The 16,742-nt window shown below is 46.7% G+C and overlaps 1 protein-coding gene across 1 annotated transcript in view; it reads left to right on the top strand.

Annotated features, from left to right (window-relative positions):
• LOC126252188 (uncharacterized) overlaps window positions 1-16,742 on the top strand; it is a 1,014,765-nt gene that overhangs the window by 986,013 nt on the left and 12,010 nt on the right. Inside the window, exons 4-6 of the mRNA XM_049953059.1 lie at window positions 3,609-3,729; window positions 7,015-7,369; window positions 12,791-13,001. Coding sequence (XP_049809016.1) covers window positions 3,609-3,729; window positions 7,015-7,369; window positions 12,791-13,001 — 687 coding nt within the window. The remainder of the gene's footprint in view (window positions 1-3,608; window positions 3,730-7,014; window positions 7,370-12,790; window positions 13,002-16,742) is intronic.

Genomic DNA, 16,742 nt, shown 5'->3' with positions numbered 1-16,742 from the left:
AGCCACTGACGGCACAGAGGATAGTGCGCCTGCAGGGACTAATCCCTTGCACGCTCCCCGAGAGACCCACATTCCCAACATGTCCACACCACTACATTCCCGATTCCGGGTTCGAGTCCTGGTCAGGGCACACATTTTCAACATATCCCCAATGAAGTATATCAACGCCTGTTTGCAGCTAGGGTGTCCATTTAATTATCATTTCATTTCTAGCAAAGCTGCATGGTCATCAACGGTAACTGTTCTTTCGGGGACAGATGCTACCGTCACATATAATAAATTTATTGTTATAATCACCTGCCAGCGTATTAAAGGACGCCATTGCTGGTCTCCGTATGGCCTGGCTGGTCGAATTGTGCAATATACTGATTTGTGGGGCATTCAGATGTGACGGTGGCCTGATGTTGGGCTGCATAGAAATATGAAGGCAGGCATACCACCAGTTAAGATTCTGCTCGATCTGACGACCACAAGGTAGGATCGCCAAATTGTGCACCATGAACAACGTAAACCTTTCATATCTTCACCTACCAACCAAAAACAAGTATGGGACTCGCTGAAACATTCTCACACCACTGGTCAGAGGCCAGCAGCAGATCGACTAGGGAATTCCTGTCTCCTGCGAAGGCTGCTGTTAACATCACGACACAAATGGCGGCGTATGGAGTGGTGTTGTGAACGGGAAGCGTGAACTGCTGACGAATGGCGTGACATTGTATTCAGCAACGAATTGCAGTTCTATACTACCCCTGATAAGCGTCGTAGGCAAGTATGGCAGCGACTGGGAAGAGGACCCTTCTTCCTATATTTTGGAGAGGTATAGCTGTGTCAGTCCTGGCGTCTTCGCGTAAGGAGCCATCGGATATGTCTTCAGGTCATTGCTGATTGTAATTGAGGGAATTCTGACAGCATAATAAACGTCACGGAAATCCTGCTCCCTCACGTGTTACCTCTCATGCGACAGTATCATTTTGCAACGAACAATCCTCATCCACACCTGGAATGCCTGTCTATGAACTGTCTGCATGATGTTCAGGTACTTCCATGGCTACCAAGGCACCCAGATCTGAACCTGATAGCTCATGTACGAGCGCAGGACGTCACCTCCATGCCAGCCGAAGTGTCAAGGATATGAACGACCAGTTACAACAGCTGTGGGCCAGCTTTGCTCGACAGAGGATGCAATGTGTTTATTACGCCCTCCCAACCGACTCAGTGCATGCGTCTATCCCAGAGGAGTGCAACTACTCACTAGTGGGCTTATATATGTCCTGTCAGCCTGTAAAGTTTCATTTCGTTCCATGTTCCCCTTCTGGGTGCTTCACCATTTTGTCAGGCAGTATAGACTGTCGAAGTCAGTGTTTTGATTTCTAAAAGGTTACCAACTGAGAAGGCTGTATACAGATAAAGCGAGAGTTCACTTAATTCCTGAGACAAAAAATTACCGGCTACTGGCACTTCTGTGTTCTGTCAAAGACATTTGACTGTGCAAATTCTAATGTCCTTCTAAGCAAGTTAAAATATTACGATGTAACAAAATATGCCGAAAGTTGGTTCAGATCCTCACAGTAAACAATGAATGTTGATATGAAAGACTCCACGTATTAAGATAACGGTAAACATTTAACTGGGAAGTAGTTACATGTGGTGCCCCACAAAGTTCCATCTTAGAACCCTTATTTTTCCTTATGTATATCAATGGTCTTTCATCAGTAACATTACCAGAGGCCAAGTTTTATTTTAAATATGAATCAAATATTGAAATAAATATAATTTTAGAATGATCGGTTGATTAAATTTTCATGGCTGTTAATAAATGCTTCCTAGCCATTTCTTTGTCACAAAACTTTGAAAAGACACGCTATATGCAATTCAGAACTTGTAAGAGGTTTCCCTCCAATTGTGCCTAAAATATGAAGACTACCACTTAGAAGAGCTTGCCAGTATTAAATTCTTTGAATTATAACGTGGACATAAATTCAAAACGATCAGGAGCAGGTTGTACACGACAACAGTTTCCCGTATAACACGGTGTTGTAGAGGAAGAGGGGAAGTTGAGACGAACATTTTGATACGGGACAGTTGAGGTCTATCAAGCCAGGAAAGTGGCCTACAACAGGTAGTACCCAAAGCTCAGCGCATGTGCGCCGTAGGAGGTTTTGAGTATGCCGTGACTTTTTTACGTCGCCAGATTAGCCGATCATAACCGTTTGGAGCTAGTGTCTTTTTTTCGCTAAAATCATCCTTGAATATTAAACACACCTTGTTCTTGGACTTAAAAATTGTTAGACGGAGATGTTCATAAATTTTTAATCAATTTTTTTAAAATTGTAACAGCATATAATTAACAACTAAATCATTTTGTTTCTATGGCCTTCTTACTACGAGAATGCTGTGCTTGTAAGGGTTAAATTTAGATCGAAATGTAAACGTAATTGGATTTTTGCACAACCTTCATAAAAGACTTTTTTTCTTTCGTTATGTCATGAGGAAATTTAAATTACTACTGTTCACGAAATAAAAATATCGCATGGCCAATATGAATGTGTTTCCCGACCTGATAGAGCACAAATGTGTCATATCAAATTGTTCGTCTCAGCTTCCTCTACAGCTCTGTGGTATGTTGTAAACAGAATGAGATTTTCACTCTGCAGCGGAGTGTGCGCAGATATGAAACTTCCTGGCAGATCTGTGTGCCGGACCGAGACTCGGACTCGGGACCTTTGCCTTTCGCGGGCAAGTGCTCTACCATCTGAGCTACCCAAGCACGACTCACGCCCCGTCCATACAGCTTCACTTCTGCCAGAACCTCGTCTCCTACCTTCCAAACTTCGCAGAAGCTCGCCTGCGAACCTTGCAGAACTAGCACTCCTGGAAGAAAGGATATTGCGGAGACATGGCTTAGCCACAGCCTGGGGGATGTTTCCAGAATGCGATTTTCACTCTGCAGCGGAGTGTGCGCTGATATGAAGCTTCTTGACAGATTAAAACTGTGTGCCGTACCGAGACTCCACTCGGGACTTTTGCCTTTCGCGGGCACGTGCTCTACCAAGTCTGTGGCTAAGCCATGTTTCCGCAATATCCTTTCTTGCAGGAGTGCTAGTTCTGCAAGGTTCGCAGGAGAGCTTCTGTGAAGTTTGGAAAGTAGGAGAGGAGGTGCTGGCCGAAGTAAGGCTGTGAGGACGGGGCGTGAGTCGTGCTTGGGTAGCTCAGATGTTAGAGCACTTGCCCGCGAAAGGCAAAGGTCCTTAGTTCGAGTCTCGGTCCGGCACACAGTTTTAATCGGCCAGGAAGTTTCAAGTTATAAACTGTTATCGTTGCTTATGTACGACACGGATTGAAATGTTGACTTATTATGGATGTGTGGTTAGATGTAAGAGAGGAACCTAAAGACCGTAGCATTAGTCAATAAAGAGTTTGAGATTATAATCGTTCTTCAATTGGAAACAAAAGAAGCACAATGTGTGTTTGAAGTTACCGACAGTAGTCGCTGGTCTAGGCGACGTCCCGTTGCTGCTGAGACGCCAGCGTGTTGCAGGGCGAGTGGTGACGACGGCGCCTGGTTGCGCAGATGGGGGCGGTGGCGGGGGCGGGCGGCGGCGTCTGCGGGCCGTCGCCCAGCTGCACCGACGTGCTGAGCCGGCGCGCGCTCACCGCCGCCTTCGTGCAGTTCTCCCGCGCGCTCCACCAGCGACAGATTTCCGTAGAGTCTTCCTCCTCCTCTCACAGGTAAGCTGCATGCACGGCACCACCTCGTGCACCTTTAACACGAGCAATTAAATCGACTGCTCGTGGCAAGTGAGTCTACTGTAGCGCCCCTGGCGTCTTGTTCCTGTGCTAAGTCTCGCCTAACAAGACTGGTGGTTGTTTGTGTGTTGTGTGTTGTTGTGGTCTTCAGTCCTGAGACTGGTTTGATGCAGCTCTCCATGCTACTCTATCCTGTGCAAGCTTCTTCATGTCCCAGTACTTACTGCAACCTACATCCTTCTGAATCTGCATAATGTATTCATCTCTTGGTCTCCCTATACGAATTTTACCCTCCACGCTGCCCTCCAATGCTAAATTTGTGATCCCTTGATGCCTCAGAACATGCCCTACCAATCGGTCCCTTCTTCTTGTCAAGTTGTGCCACAAACTCCTCTTCTCCCCTATTCTATTCATTAACTCCTCATTAGTTATCTGATCTACCCGTCTAATATTCAGCATTCTTCTGTAGCACCAGATGGCAGTTATAAGAGTCGAGGGACATGAAAGGGAAGCAGTGGTTGGGAAGGGAGTGAGACAGGGTTGTAGCCTCTCCCCAATGTTATTCAATCTGTATGTTGAGCAAGCAGTAAAGGAAACAAAAGAAAAATTCGGAGTAGGTATTAAAATCCGTGGAGAAGAAATAAAAACTTTGAGGTTCGCCGATGACACTGTAATTCTGTTAGAGACAGCAAAGGACTTGGAAGAGCAGTTGAACGGAATGGACAGCGTCTTGAAAAGAGGATATAAGATGAACATCAACAAAAGCAAAACGAGGATAATGGAATGTAGTCGAATTAAGTCGGGTGAGGCTGAGGGAATTAAATTAGGAAATGAGACGCTTTTAGTAGTAAAGGAGTTTTGCTATTTGGGGAGCAAAATAACTGATGATGGTCGAAGTAGAGAGGATATAAAATGTAGACTGGCAATGGCAAGGAAAGCGTTTCTGAAGAAGAGGAATTTGTTAACATCGAGTATAGATTTAGGTGTGAGGAAGTCGTTTCTGAAAGTATTTGTATGGAGCGTAGCCATGTATGGAAGTGAAACATGGACGATAAATAGTTTGGACAGGAAGAGAATAGAAGCTTTCGAAATGTGGCTACAAAATTGCTTGTGTCGTGAGAGGTGTCTATAGTGCAGTTCGGCACTCGAATGGTGAAAGCGACTTTGTGACGAGCCATCCTTCTAAGGAAAGCCGAAATATAGTAGTACATTTAGGGAACTAGCAATGACAATAGATAATTTGTGTTGATTTCAGCGTGAGTACTTAGTAAAACATTGTAGTCTGGGAAAAACACATTTTCCATCAGTTTCACTGATTATTAATTTTTGCGATCTAGGTTTTGGGTTATTAGCCCATTTTCCAGACTCACTGACAAACATATTGTTGTGTCTAATGTTTTTTAAATTTATTAATCGTTTTGGAAATTACTCATACAGACAACCTCAGAATGTTTTTAACATTTAAGTGGGTAACAGTTTGAAACCATTAAAAACAACAATTATCAGTTACATTCATTTAACCTGGAATTAAGTTGTCTGGGCTAAGAGATGACACCGACAGCAGAGGAGGAACCGGCCATTCGTAGATCAGGAAATGGTGCCATTTCCTTGCCTACACATGTTTTGTATTGAGGGTGGTGACTGATGGAGAAATCCCTTAGTCATTTTGGTACAGAGACGAAGTTGCAGCATGCGGAATGCTATTTCGCCTTGTTGATGTAGTTCGCTGCTGACAAACCACGCGCCAATGTCAGCGACTACTGGTGGAGGGCAACATGCGCTAAAAGCGATGGGTGCTGGCGTTTGTGTGGCTGCCATGTGCCACCTTTAATGTGTGACAGACACAGCTCCCAGCAGCCTGACTGCTTCGTGGCAGCAGCGTGCCACAGTGGGGAGGACGGTATTTAGACCATAGAACCGAGCACGGGCAAAGTAAAAGGCATATTCCTGCACTGGGTGGTGACCAGCAACGATGAGGGTCCACAGCAGAAAGGTGCACACGATCACTGAGGCCGGGAGGCCCCTAGCTGAGCCTTACATTCGTGACCCACCAGGGAGCAGGTGATGCAGCGGTGCAAACGCACCAAGATGTCTTCATCCAGTTCCCAGCTCAGGCAGACACCTGCAGGTGCTGGAGACAAAGCCCTTGAAAGGTAACTGGATGCTTCATCAGGCACTGCAGTGCTCATCAGCTCGAAGTTAACAGCCAGTGAAGGTGGCAGCATTCGTATCACAGACACACCCCAATACACTCGTGTACAGAGAACGTGAATATGTGAGAACATCTGAGAACGAAGGTCTGATTTGGGGGGGGGGGGGGGGGGGAAGGTTATTTATGAGAGTCTGCTGGTCAGCACTTCTCCTGCCACTACCCCAGAAGGCAAACCAGACCCTAACGGCCAGGTGTCACCATTGGGTGGGGATGACTTCATGTATTTTGATTTTCTTGTTTTGTCTGTTCCTGCAGGAGTGTAGCCAGAGCTGTAATATTGCCCACGTTCCCCCTTCATAGGCAATGGCTATCTTTTCTCTCTATGTCAGCATTCTCCATAAGCGCTATTTCGCACTGAATACACCTTCTTGTGAAACGGTGTCTGGATTTCAAGTTGATGCTCATCTCCATCTGCATGGCGTCGTTTTGCTGAGCATTGCAGAAACAGTTCATTGTGCCCAAAAGAGTCTTGGTGCAAGGTTCCTCAACCCCCCCTCCTCCCCCCCCCCCCCCTTTGAAGAAATCCAGTCTCTGGATTGTGCCCGATTTACATTTTTGTACAACAAACATCTAACCGCTAACGTGTGTTTTCTGAACTGACACAAAAATACAAGATTTTACTCTAATTCTTAGCATAAACCACCTGGTTCGTTGGTTTTCTGTGCTTGGCCCAGCCTGTTGGTAACTGGTGCACTGGAATCTTAATAGCTCAAGGAGTTTTCCACTCGAAGCAGACACAGGTTGCACAAAGCAGCATCAGAACTACAACGGAGACACTCACATTCAAAATCTTACTGCATTGCTCATTGTGGTACTGTGGTACTGTGTTAAGTGATAGTACGACAGTGTCCCAGTAGACCCTCGCTCCAGAGCTGCCAACTGCCAGCATAGGCAATGGCAGGAACATGTGGCGTGGAACAAATACAGAAGTACGCTGGCGATGGTAAGGTATTCTCCATCTGTCTGTCTGCACACTCCAATAAGTCCTAGCGTCCGGTTTCTGTGCCCTTTCGTCAACCTGAGGAGCGTGTGTGTGTGTGTGTGTGTTTGCGCAGCAGGCACGGGCGCGGCGGGGGCTCCCCCGGCGCGCCGCCGCTGCCCAAGAGCCCTTCGGCGCCGAACCTGCAGCTGGACACGTCTCCGCTGCTGCTGCTGCGCAACGCGGTGGCGGCGGGCGCGGGCCGCCAGCCGGCGCTGGCCAAGCCGGCGCGCCTCACGCAGTCGGCGCGCGCGCACCGCCTGCACCCCGCCAGCGCGCTGCTCAGCCCCTACCTGCTGCAGCGCCAGGCGCTCTCCATGGACAACCCGCACTGCTACTCGCCGCCGCCCTCCATGCTGCCCGGCCGCGACACCGCCGGCAGCCGCGACAGCCTCGAGCTGGGTGCCAGCGCCGGCGTCGGCGGCTCGCAGGTGCGTCGCCACCACCTCACGTCGGATCGATACCCCACTACTGTCGTCACACAAATATCGATACTACCAGTACTGAAGCTTCCTGCCAGATTAAAATTGTGTGCCCGACCGAGACTCGAACTCGGGACCTTTACCTTTTGTGGGCAAGTGGACTGCCAACTGAGTTGGCCAAGCACGACTCACGACCCATCTCACAGCTGTACTTCCATGTCCATTATAATTATCCGGGCTGTTATGCCGTGGTCGGTTGATGAATTCTATGTCAATTCCCAACGTTTCGTCCCCGTCTGCGGAGGAAGGTCCAACACACCCACTGGATCGCTAAGCGGACCTTCCATCTAGCTACAGACCCCCTTGAAGATGTCCTCTGCAGACGGGGACGAAACGTTGGGAATTGACACAGAATTCATCAACCGACCAACCGACCACGGCATAACAGCCCGGATAATTATAATGGCCCGCATCTCGTGGTCGTGCGGTAGCGTTCTCGCTTCCCACGCCCGGGTTCCCGGGTTCGATTCCCGGCGGGGTCAGGGATTTTCTCTGCCTCGTGATGGCTGGGTGTTGTGTGCTGTCCTTAGGTTAGTTAGGTTTAAGTAGTTCTAAGTTCTAGGGGACTAATGACCATAGATGTTAAGTCCCATAGTGCTCAGAGCCATTTGAACCATTTTTGAATTATAATGGACATGACATTTCCGGCCGTGAAAGGCTACATTTTAGTATCAGCTGTACTTCCGCCAGTAACTCATTTCTTACTTTTCAAACTTCGCAGAAACTCTCCTACAAATCTTACAAGACTAGTTTCTCGTGGAAGAAAGGATACGGCGGAGACGTGACTTAGCCACAGCCTGTGGGCTTGTTTCCAGTCTGAAACAAGTTTCCTGTCAGCGCACACTCCGCTGCAGAGTGGAAATTTAATTCTGGAAACAATGCCCCAGGCTGTGGCTAAGCCATGTCTCCGCAATATCCTTTCTTTCAGGAGTGAGACTCTTGCAAGTTTCGCAGACCCGACAGGATAGCCGAGAGCGCTAACGCGCTGTTTCCTGGACTCGGGTAGGCGCGCTGGGCCCGGATCAATTCCGCCCGGCGGATTAACGACGACGGCCGGTGTGCCGGCTGGCCTCGAAGTGGTTTTCCACATCCTCCTAGGTCAATACCGTGCTGGTCTCCACGTCCCGCCTCAGTTACACGACTCGCAGACATTTGAAACACATTCACACTATTTCACGACTCACACTAGACGCAGATGGCTGGGGTAGACCAATTCCGTCCAGCCTACACACTAATTAATCTAACTTAAACTAACTTACGCTGTGGACAACACACACACCCATGCCCGAGGGAGGACTCGAACCTCGACGGGGCGAGCCGCACGGACCGTGACAATGCGCCCCAGACTGCGCGGTCGCACGCTTTTAATTTGCCAGGAAGTTTCTTATCAGCGCACACTCCACTGCAGAGTGAAAATTTATTCTGGACTGCCAGTATTGCTAGATATCCATTGTCTTTTATAAACAGGGTGTCCCAGAAGGAACATTCAGTATTCATGGATATGACAGGGACGATCATCTGAAGGAAACACCTTCATACGGACATGCGCCATATTCAGAATGGTTTGCGAGACAGAACACATCCACTGTACATTATTATTAATTTTCTGTATTATTCAATACAATGTCGGTTTACACATGTACAACAGTCAGCAAACATTATAAAATGCGTTCTACCAAGTATCAACTGAAAAATGCGTACTTTTATCAAATTCAACTCTATGTCCGCCACGATAGCTGAGTGGTCAACATGACGGATTGCCGTCCTACGGGCCCGTGTTCAATTCCCGAGCGTCTCGGGGATTTTTCTCCGCTCAGGGAATGGGTGTTGTCTTCATCATGATTCATCCCCATCCGACGCACAGGTCGCCCACTGTGGCGTCCAATATAATAAGACCTACACCAAGGCGGCCGGACCTGCCCCGCAAGGGGCCTCCCGGCCATTTTTACCTCTACCTATTATTGTACACGAGCCGATTTCCGCGCTACCGAAACTGCAGTTCGATAGTTCCGGTACACTACATAAATGACGTTTTAAATGATACACCTCAGATGTATTTTCAATTGCGAATACGGACAGCAATCAGCTGTAGAGTGGAATGACAATGAAAATTTGTACCGGACCGGGACTCGAACCCGCATTTTCCGGTTATTTATAGCAGTCGCCTTACCAGATGGCTACCAATGCCGGTCATACCCAAACTTCCATATATCGCAACCATGCATGTACAACCTGTACTCGTACACCCATGATCGCGTATTACTGTACAGATGAGGTATTTTACTTGAATGTCGTTTGCCCGGTGTCGGCGGATAAATACGATAGTGTTCTGCCTTTGTCATTTCGAATTACGACGCAAAGTTAGTCTGGACATGATTGCATGTCCGACGGAACCTTGTATAGTAATTCGGGGTAACACAGGCACTGCACTATCGTAGAAAATGGTAGGATAATTGGCAGAACTATTAGGGAAAGGAACATAATTGAATATGTAAGAGAGAAAATGGGAGCAGATGACTTACCTTTTGTTTTTCTGTTCTTTGCTTGGTTGCTTGTTTTGCACATAATTAGAACTGCACATCATTCAGTGTCAGTCGATTGTGTATTTTATATCCGTACACAATGTAACTTGCATTTTATAAGCAATAAAAATTAGTTGAGAACTCCCTGTTATTATTGATAAATGCGAAAGTTTCTATGAATAACAGAAACATGTTTTATGTAACTTCTACGAAGTGTTGAAGCGATGTTTGATACATTTTTGTTTTGCTTTTTTTACCTGTTTCTTGACTAAATTGCGTTTTTAGCGCTGTATAATACATCTGTACTGTCTTTTTTAGTTTTTATACAACGTCCCTCTGTTTCACGCTACAAATCAATAATTTTCGACTAAAACCTGAATCAAACATTGACAATGTCAGTTTTACTTTAAATATTCTTTATTCTTAAGTAACGGATAAGAAGATAATTATGTAGAATAAAAACGTTCCTTAGATTACCTCGCCCTTTGTATATCCACACTCAGTTTCTAGATGGTTCACCGCTTCCGGTTTTTAGGGGAATCTAGTAAGACACTGATCGCGTATGTAAAGACATACTCGTAATGCGGGTACGACCTTATCTGATCAAAGCTACTAGGAGAACTACCGTAGTCTACACTTACATATGGCAGTCTACGGTAACCTACGGTCGTTTTAAGGACGGCAGCGTCCCTGATGCGATCGAGAAGATGATCTCACTTGTTCACCTTTCGTTCGTTCATCTCAAACTTCATCCAGCCTAATAAACAAATATGTAATGGCGTAAAGTGTGGCGATCTTCGTGGCCAGTTGTTGTACTACCACGATCACCGCTGCGGTAAGGGTAACTGCAGTTGAGATTTTCCCTCACACGTCTGTTAAAATATGAAGGGGTTCCGTTATACTGTAAGTACATTGCAGTTTGCGTGGCCAAAGGGACGTTCTCAAGGTGTTCAGCAAAGAAATTTTCCAACAAATGTCTGTAATTCTGTCCCATCATTTGCTCTTCTGAAATGATTGAACCTTTCAACATGTTGCCGATCATACTGCACCAAACACTGATAGAAAAAGTTTCCTCTGTAGCGTGTGGATTTTCCTGCGAACAACAATGCTTCTCTCCGATATGCAGATATAGATGAAGGACTGGTTGGATGGGAAGAGGGATGGAGGGAGAGAGGGAGAGAGAGAGAGAGAGAGAGAGAGGGAGGATCCAACAAAGAGCGGCCGTCCCATCATGGGATCGTTCAGTCAGCTTCACAGAAATGCTCAACAAACTGCAATGGCAGACACTACAAGACAGGTGTTGTGTGTGCATCACGAAGAGTTTTACTACTGAAATTTCGAGAGAGTACTTTCTGGAAAGGGCCGCACAACATATTAATTCCTCCCACATGCATCTCGCCAAATGATCACGATGAAAAAATTCAAGAAATTAGAGCTTATACAGAGGCTTATCAACACACGCACTATTCACGAGTGGAACAGGAAAAAGTGGATCAGTTAATGGTACCAGAAGTACCCTACGCCACAAACCGTCGGGTGGATTGCGGAGTATTGATGTAGATGTAGATATAACCCTAATCCATAGCGCTAATTGACTCACAGCACATCATAGACAACTGCGCGTTCAACGGGCTATGTTAATGGCGCAAACACATCTCGAGCAAAGAGGACGAAAGCAACGAAGTAGGTTGGGCTAGAGTAACACGTCAAAGAGTTTGAGTGTCTTATCTTACGCTAAGGACAACACACACACACCCATGGTCGAGGGAGGACTCGAACCTCCGACGGGAGGAGCCGCATGAACCGCGACAAGGTGCCAATAGCCCAAAAACAAATGTAAGTTAAATGTGTTCTATCTCGGAAACCATTCGGAATATGACATATCTCCATATGACGCTTTTTGCTTCGAATGAGCGTTCTCATCATGTACATGAATATTTACCATTCCTCCTGGGACACACTTCATATTACTGTGATTTTCTTTAACACAAAATGACTTATTTCAGATACAAGGTGAAACATCGAAATGATTCTGTGTTTGGATACGACACGCAAGTAAGACCTACAGACATAAACAATAAAGGACAAACATCACTAACACAAACAGAATTATGGGTTTTGGTATAAACTTTATTCTACACACACACTATCTGATGAAATGTATCTAGACACTCATACGTAATGTTGAACTGACCACTAGATGTCACGAGAGGCGTACCTGCCGCTATAAAAGGAGTTCGACACTATTGTGCTGTCAGTAGAAAAACAGTAACAGCACATCGAACGAGGGTATTCAAAAACTGGTACACCGTTATGACTAGTGCCTTAGTATTGACGGAAATTATGTATAAAAGTAGATTAAGGTACAGGCTTTCGTGTAAAAATAAAATTATTGAGATATATTTGCACGTCTTTTCTTAAATTTCAAAACGGTACTTATTTAAAAACACGCCTCGTATTAGTCGACCACAATATTATTGCACCTGGGCGTGAGGGCGCTTCTGTCGGCTTATCGTGAGTTTTTATCGTGATATTTCATAACGACACGCAAAACCACTCGATAGTACACGCACAACTGTCTTAATATCATCCACAGTGCGATGCGCTTTTCTTCGTCATCGCTGTACTAATTTATTGTAATGCCATCGCTTGTTTCCAATATCGTGATCAGGTAGTAGCCCTGTTTGCTCACCTGCGATATCACACGCATCAACACCGTTACATCACGGGTCAAAATCGACGTCTGATGGCGTTAGGTTTATCGGTTTATCACTGTGCTACTGAGCGATTTCCTCTGGGCGCAGCGTAGTATGTTTCCAGAGAGAAGACGTGTGAATGTGTGTGGCAGGCGTCGATGGCGATGGACCTGCACCTGGACTGCCCGGTGACGCTGCGCGTGCGCGACCGCTCGGAGACGGCGCGCCGCCACCTGTTCGTGCGCCAGCGGCCCGTGGAGGCGGACGACGGCCGCGAGTCCCGGTCTTGCAGCCCGCGGGCCTCCACGCTGCACCTGCCCTCGCACCGCCGGCAGTCCGCCACCTTCTCCAGGGGCTCCAGCGGTAACTAACTTCACTACCCTCACACTCACAGCGCCCTCCCAACCTTTAGAATCATCCAAAAACTAAAATACACGGTATTAATGTTCCACACTAATACACTACTGGCCATTAAAATTGCTACACCACGAAGATGACGTGCTACAGAAGCGAAATTTAACCGACAGAAAGAATATGATGTGATATGCAAATGATCAGCTTTTCAGAGCATTCACACAAGGTTGGCGCCGGTGGCGACACCTACAACGTGCTGACATGAGGAAAGTTCCCAACCGATTTCTCATACACAAACAGCAGTTGACCTGCGTTGCCTGGTGAAAAGTTGTCGTGATGCCTCGTGTAAGGAGGAGAAATGCGTACCGTTACGTTTCCGACTTTGATAAAGGTCGGATTGTAGCCTATCGCGACTGCGGTTTATCGTATCGTGACATTGCTGCTCGCGTTGGTCGAGATCCAATGACTGTTAGCAGAATATGGAATCGGTGGGTTCCAGGAGGGTAATACGGAACGCCGTGCTGGATCCCAACGGCCTCGTATCACTAGCAGTCGAGATGACAGGCATCTTATCCGCATGGCTGCAACGGATCGTGCGGCCACGTCTCGATCCCTGAGTCAACAGATGGGGACGTTTGCAAGGCAACAATCATCTGCACGAACAGTTCGACGACGTTTGCAGCAGCATGGACTCTCAGCTCGGAGACCGTGGCTGCGGTTACCATTTACGCTGCATCACAGACAGGAGCGCTTGCGATGGTGTGCTCAACGACTAACCTGGGTGCACGAATGGCAAAACGTCATTTTTTCGGATGAATCCAGGTTCTGTTTACAGCATCATGGTGGTCGCATTCGTGTTTGGCGACATCGCGGTGAACGCACATTGGAAGCGTGTATTCGTGATCGCCATGCTGGCGTATCACCCGGCGTGATGGCATGGGGTGCCATTGGTAACACGTCCCGGTCACCTCTTGTTCTCATTGACGACACTTTGAACAGTGGACGTTACATTTCAGATGTGTTACGACCCGTGGCTCTACCCTCCATTCGATCCCTGTGAAACCCTATATTTCAGCAGGATAATGCACGACCGCATGTTACAGGTCCTGTACGGGCCTTTCTGGATACAGAAAATGTTCGACTGCTGCCCTGGTCAGCACATTCTCCAGATCTCTCACCAACTGAATTGAAAACGTCTGGTCAGTGGTGGCCGAGCAACTGGCTCGTCACAATACGCCAGTCACTACTCTTGATAAACTGTGGTATCGTGTTGAAGCTGCATGGGCAGCTGTATCTGTACACGCCATCCAAGCTCTGTTTGACTCAATGCCCAGGCGTATCAAGGCCGTTATTACGGCCAGAGGTGGTTGTTCTCGGCACTGATTTCTCAGGATATATGCACCCAAAATGCGTGAAAATGTAATCACATGTCAGTTCTAGTATAATATATTTGTGCAAAGAATACCTGTTTATCATCTGCATTTCTTCTTGGTGTTGCAGTTTAATGGCCAGTAGTGTATTTACTTTGATCAACCAGAACATTATAACCACTGGTCTGCTAACGATATAAACACGGACAGGCAGTAACAGTGTCACCTGCAGAGGAAGGACACACGAACGATAAATGTGGTATCAGTGAGCGTGCTGTCCGTGTGTAGAATGGGAAGGCGCGTGGTCTATCTGAGTTTGACCCAGGGCAGACTGTAATGACCCGGAGGCTCGGCGCGAGCATTTCGGAAACTGCACGACTTATCGGGTTTTCGAGGGGTGCTGCAGTTAGTGTCTTCAACACGTGACGAAACCAAGATGGAACCACGTCCAGACGTCGTGGGATTGGACGGCCACCCCTCACTACAGGTGTTGTACACCGTACGCTGGACATACTGGCAAAACAGCACACGTGGAGCTAACATCAGACTTTAATGCTGGGCAGAGTACAAGTGTGTCTAAACAGGCAGTGCAGCGAACACTCCTAGCGATGGACCTCCGCAGCCGACGACCCATGCATGTGCCAATGTTAACGCCACGATATCGGACTGAAGGACTGAAATGGGCACAAGACCATCGGCACTGAACGTTGGCGCAGTGGCAGAGCTTTGCATGGTCTGATGAATCCCAGTACCTCCTATCATGTCGGTGGGAAGGCGCGAATTCGTTCGTCGTCTTCCAGGGGAACAGCTCCTTGACACTTGCTCGGCTGGTGGCGGTTCCATTATGCTCTGGGGAACATTCACGTGGCTCCAGTGGAGCTCGTGCAAGGCACCATGACGGCTAAGGTGTATCGTAAACTGGCTATAGACCACATACACACCTTCATGACGATCATGTTTCCCGACGACAGCAGCATTTTTCGACAAGATAATGCGCCATGTCACAGGGCCAGGAGTGTGAGGAGGAGTTGTTCGAGGAACACAGTGGTGAGTTCCATTTGATGTGCTGGTCCCCCAACTCGCCAGATCTGGTATGCGATTTAACATGACGTCAGAGCTCATCGCCTTCCTCCCGGCAGTTTACGGGAATTAGGCAACTTGTGTGTGCAGATGTGATGCCAACTCACTCCAGCGAACTACCAAGGCCTCACTGCTTCCATACCACGACGCATCCTCGCTATTATCCGTGCCAAATGTGGACGTTAGGTAGGTGGTCATAACATTCTGGTTGATCAGTGTATATTGAATGTAATGGTTATTGCCTGGAGACGAGATTAGAAGATGAATGTTAACAAAAGCAAAACAATAGTAATTGAATGTAGTCGCACACACACACACACACACATATATATATATATATATATATATATATATATATATATATATCACTTTTTACGAAATAATAACATGAGCGTTACATGATGCCACAACCGATTTCGACCGTTCAGTGGTCGTTTCCGGACTAAAGGCACATGCTGCAAACAGTTCCCTTTACGTTATCAATAACACTCTCAGCAGTTTCTTCCGTTTTAATCCGCTGTTCATAACCAATACATTGTGGTAAGAGTCCTCACCTATCCCTGATTAGAGATCTATATCTTACCATTATGCAATCTATATGAAACCTTCTGGCGTCGCTATGTCTCTTCCACATACACAGCCTTCTTTCATGATTCATAAATTAATTGTAAGGAATTATTTGATAGTGCTCTGTGCGAAATTCTAACTGGTGCCTTCTCTCTCATTTTCCCCCAGTGCACACTGTCCTATTTTCTCTTCTCTTGCTTTCCCTACTACCAAATTCCAGTCCCAAACTATAATTAAACTTTCGTTTCCCTTAACACCCTTGCGTATCTTCTTTTATCCCACCTTTCAATCATCAGGTGAGCTATTTGGCATATGAGCTTGCATTTTTCTGGTGGGTATTGGTTTAGTGTCTATCTTAGCTATGCTGTTCATAGTAGCTTACTTATATTAATATTTTCTTATTCATTGTTAGGTCTACTCCTGCATTACCACTAACTGATTTTGTATGTATGACCCTGTATGTAACTGAATAGTAGTCCTGTGCTTCCCACCAGTGCGCTTCACGAATTCCCACTACATCTAACTTCAGCCTGTCCATTTCCCTTTTAAAATTCTCTGACCCGCGTAAGCAGTTAAGGAATATAACGTTCCATGCTATGACTTGTAGAACCACAGAATTGGTTTCCCTGATGACAACATTCTGAGTAATTCCCACCCGGATATACACTCCTGGAAATGGAAAAAAGAACACATTGACACCGGTGTGTCAGACCCACCATACTTGCTCCGGACA

The sequence above is a fragment of the Schistocerca nitens genome, chromosome 4 (assembly GCF_023898315.1).
Source record: "Schistocerca nitens isolate TAMUIC-IGC-003100 chromosome 4, iqSchNite1.1, whole genome shotgun sequence".
Lineage (NCBI taxonomy): Eukaryota > Metazoa > Arthropoda > Insecta > Orthoptera > Acrididae > Schistocerca > Schistocerca nitens.
Note: the sequence above shows the minus strand (reverse complement) of the source record. Positions and strands in the feature narration are given on the sequence as shown.